At 46.9% G+C, this 7,286-nt stretch overlaps 1 protein-coding gene across 1 annotated transcript in view; it reads left to right on the top strand.

Annotated features, from left to right (window-relative positions):
* LOC100957721 (NACHT, LRR and PYD domains-containing protein 1-like) overlaps positions 1 to 6,893 on the top strand; it is a 58,417-nt gene extending 51,524 nt beyond the window's left edge. The window contains 2 exon segments of the mRNA XM_023509140.1: positions 6,096 to 6,140; positions 6,568 to 6,893. Coding sequence (XP_023364908.1) covers positions 6,096 to 6,140; positions 6,568 to 6,893 — 371 coding nt within the window.
* Positions 6,894 to 7,286: the final 393 nt, after the last annotated feature.

Consider the following 7,286-nt stretch of genomic DNA (forward strand, 5'->3'; position numbering starts at 1 on the left):
CAGCCAAGCCTAGAGTCCTCCCACTCCCATCAAGATGCAAGGAGGAATAGGAAGGATGTGGAACTGTTCACTTCTGACTGGAGACAGACAGTGGAAATACACACATACATTTAGGGGAAGGGAGGTTGATTGCGTTATGAATTGTGGGGGGGGGGGTGAAGATTGATGATTTATTTTTCAGTTGTTCTTCTATCCAGACAAACTGAGTCCTATGTTGAGGAATCACCAAAAACACAAATAAGGGAATTCTCACAAGGGAGAGCACCAAACAGTCCCAAGATGGGGCCTTGGAGTTCAACAAAAGAAGCACTGAACATGAGAATGATCAGTCCAAAGCATTTATTAATAATAATAGTGGAACTTACACACACAATGGGCTGCAGTGAACCCTCCAGACTGTAGGAAAATGGGTGTTCTACCTACCTATGTCCACAGTGAGGGGGTCAGGTAAGAAGTTAATATAAGTGCTGAAGGAATTTGGCTCAGGGAAAGGGCCATTTTTTTCAGTGTTTGGGGCAAGAAGCTAGATGCCTTTATCAGTCCCTGAAAATGTTCAGGCCCTACTGTTGATTTAAGCCTCCTCGGAAAAACTTGCAACTGGCTGGGTCACAGAGTACTCAAGGCATTCTGTGATTTTTAAATCAGGCAGAAAGAAAGCAGGGTCAACTGGGAGGATGCTGCATACCTTGTGGACTCTTTGACTTTTTTACTCAGGCCTTGTTGCTAACATGTTCAATAAACTTGGCTGGCTGTAGGAATCTGTGTCTGGAGAGAAGAGTGTTTCTGAGCTTTTGTTCCAAGCTCCTGGACATGTCCTATAATGGTGTAGAGTCCAGCAGCACACAAACACTTTGAGAAAGAACATGATCTAAGATCCAGGTGATCATTGCTGCTCTCTGATCCCATGTAGGATTCGCCTATGTAGAAGAAATAAAATTGATTGTCAGGACTCTGCACTCAGGATTTAGGCTCTCTGCTTCCAAAGGCAAGAAAGTTGTCCATAAGTTGCTGATTTTGATGGATTCCAGATCTGCTGCCCATGTTGGCAGTTCTTTGCTAAATGTGACAGGTGTATGATTTGCATCAGAATTTGATGTCCTCAGCCATGATAAGAGGGAAAAGTGCTGTATTTGTTTTAGACATTTTTTTTTCCTCCAAATGACCACAGTCTCAGAAGCATGGGAGAGTCCTCCTGGGACTAAACTATTTGCTTATATTGCCTTGCACTTGGTATCACATCTCACAAATTAGTGCCCATCCACTATCAGTTCAAAAGTTGATTCTATTTTATTTCATTTGCAAGGTAAAAACCCAAATCTATCTAGAAAAACCTGCACGTGGAGTGTGGTAGCTCAGGGTTTGCCCTCAGTGCTTTCCTCTAATTTTTCACTTTCATTTGGGGATTCAGTGATTCTTAGGGCCACAATATTTAGAATCATTGCAGGAGAACTGACGGCCACACCTGGCCACCTTTGTCACTTCCTGCTGGACCCCATTTGAGCACCAACACTTCTCCACAAGAGTGACCCACTGAACTTCCAAGCAAAATGGGATATGTGCTCACATTTTTCCAAGATAGAGGACTACAGACATCTCATCAGCTGCTTTAAGCCACTCCAACACCAAGTACAGATAGAAGAAAAATTAAGAATAAGGAGGAAACAAGAGGAGAAAATAGGAGAAGAAAGAAAGTGAATATAAAGAAAACACATATTGGAGGAACCAACAAAAAAAATCTGGCAACTTGAAAAACTGGAACAAATCAACCCCCTCAAGAGATCATAAGTCAGCTACCACAGAGGATCCCACCTATAAAGAAGTTATAGAAATCACAAAAAGGAAATTCAAGTGTATGGATGACAAAAACAATGAAAGCAATTAAAGGGAAAGTGGAAAAACATCAAAAGGAATTCCAGTGGGGTGGAGCCAAGATGGTGGACTGCAGCCAGCTTTTTGCAGAAGCTCCCATCTGGAAGGAGGCTTGAGGGACAGAAGTTTAACAAGTTGGCTGATGGTTTGGAGCAGAGCCAAGAGAGAAGATTGAAGAGCGCACTTCAACCTTCCTGAGGCGAGCTGCAACCCCCAAAATACAACCAGTTTACTCCATGCAAACAAGCGAGCAGAGTTCAAACTTCCTCCCACTCTATCCCGTGGGAGAGACTCCCTAAAAACTGGACCTCCTGCCCCTGCTAGCATGCCACGGCACCCTCCGGCCAGGTATAAAACTGTAAAACTGTATAAAACTGTATATATTCCCCACCTGCAACATTGAACTCCGAGGAGTCTCCACCCACACACTCTGAGGTCTGGAGGTTTGTTACCTATGGAATCCAGATTCCTGGGCATCTCCTTGAGAGAAATGGAGGGGAAAGGGCTGGTGCTGTTCTGTGCTGACTGTAGTACAGGCATGAGAGGAAGAAAATCGGCTCAGGGGACACCAATACAGCAACAGTGTCATCCTGAGCTGCAAACTGATGCTATTCTAGCCCCGTCTCTCTGGACAAACAGAGGCTCCAGATAGCAGCCACAGGCAAAACGTAGATAACTTTCATAAGTAAAGCACCAGCCTTCAGGGTGTAATCCCCCTGAGCCAAAGGCAGTGGGCGGGCAGAGGCTAGAATTGACACCTGAGTGTAAATTGCTATTTGTCTGCTGCCCAGAGCTGAATGCAAGGACTTGCAGAGAAATCTAGCTGGACAGAAGCCTAATTTAAACACACAAGGGCCCCCTGCTGAACTCAGATTTCTGGCTGATTTTGCCAGTCATAAACCCCGGGAGCAGTGGCCTACTGGAGTGAATAGGGTCACAGACCTGGGAGATTATGAGTGACTGGATGCAAGGTGGGGAAGGAGGTATTAACCTTCCCAGACTAACCCATTTGCCAGGTGGGTCCCTTTGACCTCACAGAGCACTGGAGCAAGTTATATCTGAACTGCAAGCAGATCCCTCTTATCTAGCTCCCAAAGATATTTGAACTCTTCCAACTGAAATGAGTGCTGACTGGGACAACTGATTTGGACCCCTTAAATCTGGCAGACCACCCAAGGACTATTCAAAGGGGCATCCCAGGTGTATGTTTGAGGGAAGGTTTGAACTATATAAAACTGTATATATTCCTCACCTGCAATATTGAACTCCAAGGAGTCCCCATCCACTCACTCTGAGGTTTGGAGGTATGGAATCCAGATTCTTGGGCATCTCCTTGGGAGAAGTGGAGGGAGAAAGGGCTGGTGCTGTTCTGTGCTGACTGTGGCACAGGTATGCGGAGAGGAAGATCGGCTCAGAGGACGCCAATACAGCAACAGTGGCATCCTGAGCTGCAGACTGAAGCTGTTCCAACCCCATCTCTCTGGGAAAACAGAGGCTCCGGACAGCAGCCACAGGCAAAAAGCAGTGAACTTTCATAAGTAAAGCACCAGCCTTCAAGGTCTGTTACACCTGAGTCAAAGGCAGTGGACGGGCAGAGGCTAGAATTGACACTTGGGTGTAAACTGGTATTTGTCTGCTGCCCAGAGCTGAATGCAACCTCGGACTTGCAGAGAAATCTAGCCGGACAGAAGCCTAATTTAAACACGCAAGGCCCCCTGCCGAACTCAGATTTCTGGCTGATTTTGCCAGTCATAAACCCCAGGAGCAGTGGCCTACTGGAGTGAATAGGGTCACAGATCTAGGGGATTACGAGTGACTGGGTGCAAGGTGGGGAAGGAGGTATTAACCTTCCCAGACTAACCCATTTGCCAGGTGGGTCCCTTTGCCCTCATGGAGCGGGGCGGGCCCAAAACTGCTTTCTAGAGTCGCATGCCTCACAGGCGGCAGAGGAGATCCCTGCCCCAGGCTCCTGCTCTGGGCAGGCTCAGAACTGCTTCCTAGTGCCACGGGTGTCCTGCAGGCAGTGGCGGAGGAGTCTTCCATTTCAGGTAGACCCAAAACAGCTTGCTAGAGACACACATACCCCACAGGAGGCAGGGGAGGAGTTCCTCACTCCAGGCATCCAAGCTTGGTGGGCCTAGAACAGCTTGCCAGAGCCATGTGAGCCCTGCAGGTGGTGGTGGAGGGGTCTACCACTCTGGGCGGGCCCAGAACTGTTTGCTAGATCCACGTACATCCCACGGATGAAGGTGGAGGAGTTCTCCGCTCCGGGCTCCTGTGCTGGAAGGGCACAGATCAGATTGCTAGTGCCGCACGCATCCAACGGGCGATGGTGAAGGAGTCCTCCACTCCCCCAACCCCAGCAACTTTGGCAGGGCTGAACTAGGACTGATCTGGTCACTCATAGCCTGCGCTACCGCTGCTATTCCTCCAATCCCTGGCTGCTCCAGGGTACTGAACTAGGACTGATCTAGCCACCACAGTTCCCCTTTTCCACCAGTTGCCCCGGAGGGGCCGAACTAGAACTTATCCGGCTGCTACCGGTCTCCTGCCCCCACCCCCACCCCAGCATGCTGAACAAGGTCTAATCCAGCCATGCACACACCCATGCAGCTGCTGCCATTCCACTACACCCTGGTAGCCCCAGCACCCAAGACCTGAGAAAAGACAACAGACACACTCTGCCTGTATCTCTGGGCAACCAGAAGAAGACACCAACTGAATGATTCTGATAAGGCCTCCAAACAAGGTCAACTCAGCATGGGGTGGAATCAGCGGAAAAACTCTGGCAACTCGAATAACCAGAGTAGATCAACTCCTCCCAGGGAAAATGGGGCAGACACAATTGAAGACCCCATCCACAAGCAAATGGCTAGGATGTCAGAAATTGAGTTCAAAATGTGGATATCAAATAAGATTAACAGAATGGAAGAAAGGAAAGAATTAGGAACTCAATAATTATTCAAAAGATATCTCAAGAAATTATTCAAATGATGTCTCAAGAACACAATGATTTCAAAGATAAAATGATCAAAGATTTTGAAACACTGAGACAAGAGGTTGCAGCCCTCAAGGATCTGAAAGACACGGTGGAATCCCTCTGTAACAGAGTGCAACAGGCAGAAGAAAGGATCTCTGATTTTGAAGACAAAGCTTTTGAAGAAGCCGAGGAGAACAAAGATCAAAAGAAATGGAGAGCAAAAACAGATCTCACTCTCAGAGAACTCTTGGACAATTCGAAGAAAACTAATATTCGCCTTATAGGAATCCCTGAAGGAGATGAAGTTGCTTCACAAAACACAGAGGCTCTTCTTCATGAAATTATGAAAGACAACTCTACAGACATGACAAGAAATTCTGAAATTCAGATAGCAGATAGTTTCAGAACCCCAGCACGACTCAACCCAAACAAGACATCCCCCAGACACATCATAATTAACTTCACCAAAGTTAAGAGGAAAGAGAAAATTCTGAAAGCAGTTAGACATAAGAAAACCACAACCTACAAGGGGAAGAGTATTAGGATGACTGCAGATCTCTCAGCTGAAACCTTTCAGGCAAGAAGAGGGTGGTCATTGACTTTTAATCTCCTAAAACAAAATAACTTTCAACCCAGGATCCTGTATCCAGCTAAACTGAGCTTCATCTATGATGGGGAATTTAAATACTTTAATGACATTCACATGTTGAAGAAATTTGCTATAACTAAACCAGCTCTCCCTTTCTCGCTCTCTTTTTTTATTTTCTATTAAAATTCCTCATTCTTTCCATGTGGTAAGATTGCTTGATCTTGATTCTTGATTCTGACATACAAATCCACAACACGAATGTTCAGTCTGTGTGAGTCTACTTGACTTCTACTCAGAACAAGGAGATGACAAACAGTTTCTTTTTAACAATTACTTGCAATGTTTGAACAAAATGTCGAATAGTTTTAAGGTTTAACTAGCAAGGGATTTGGTTAGCTCTCCACCAGGACTTTAGTTCAGGTAAAGACTGGATAAAACCATGTCTGTAATGTGTAGGAGAAATTGCTATTGCACACTCAGATGACTTCTCACTCTTTATTAGTCTATGGTCATAGCCCCTGGGCCTCAGTTTCCTGATATACATAAGGAAGAGATCACGCATCAGAGAGTCTCAGGAGTGAGTGGGTCCTGGAGGTGTGTCATGTGTGTTAATAACTAGTACCGTAACAGGTGCTCATTCTTCTCTGTTTTCCCCAGGAGATCTCAGACCTGCAGCTTCTCTGGGTCCTCCAGCTGCCATAGGTCAGTAACAGCTCTTAGAGACCTCAGGAGCCAGTGGTATTTCTGGGGTGTATTATCTGAAATTGGTGAGAAAGGAAGAGAGAACAGAGGGACTCCATCATAGAGAACCTCACAAGCATCAGGCCTGGGAGAGTAGTGCATGTCCTAGGGCAGAGTCCCCTCCACCCCTTATTGCCACTGCCTACACAGGTCCCAGAAGCCTCCACTCAATGACCTCACATGCTCCCATGATGAACCCCACTATCACACCCTGCTTAGACAGAATACCTGAATAGATGCTGACATGAGGGAGGGCAGAGATGCCTTTCTGATGGTCAGATGCCTTTCCAGAAGGAAAAAGAAGCCAGGGATGCAGCCGAGAGAGAGGAAAGAGCTGGGGTATTAGAGGTGGAAGCTTTGATGGGAGCCCTTCTTTCCTTGTTACCAGCCTCACCTTCACCCCGGGACACCCCAGCCTTGCTGAACTTTATGGACAGGCATTGAGAGCAGCTGGTAGCACGAGTGACATCAGTGGACTCTGTCTTAGACAAGCTGTATGGACAGGTGTTGAGTGAGGAGCAGTACAAGCAGGTGCGCGCTGAGGTCACCAGGCCAGACCAGATGCGAAAGCTGTTCAGCTTCAGCAAGTCCTGGGACCAGGCCTGCAAAGATCGACTCTACCAAGCCCTGAAAGAGACTCATCCTCACCTAATTATGGATCTCTTGGAGGGAGAAAGGGGGTTACAAAGGGATCTCCTGCCACCCAGAAGCTGAAGTCTGAACCTCCACCTTTGTGGAGGCTCTGCCTGACCCATCTTTAGGTCTCTCTCTCTCTCTTTCATTTTTTTTTTTTTTTTGAGACAGAGTCTCACTTTGTCACCTGGGGTAGAGTGCCGTGATGTCACAGGCACGTCACTCTAACTCCTGGGCTTAAGCGATTCTCTTGCCTCAGCCTCCCAAGTAGGTGGGACTACAGGTATCCACCACAGGCACCATGATAGGCATCTACCAACAATATTGTTGTTGTGGTTGTTATTGCAGTTGTCATTGTTTTATAGCAGTCCCAGGCCAGGTTCGAACCTTCCAGCCTTGGTGTACGGGGATGGTGCCCTAACAAGCGAGCTATAGGCAGGTGCCAAGCCCTCACTTTCTTTATCTATAAACAAT

The sequence above is a fragment of the Otolemur garnettii genome, unplaced genomic scaffold, assembly GCF_000181295.1.
Source record: "Otolemur garnettii isolate 467f Iridium unplaced genomic scaffold, OtoGar3 scaffold00408, whole genome shotgun sequence".
In the NCBI taxonomy this organism is placed as follows: Eukaryota; Metazoa; Chordata; class Mammalia; order Primates; family Galagidae; genus Otolemur; species Otolemur garnettii.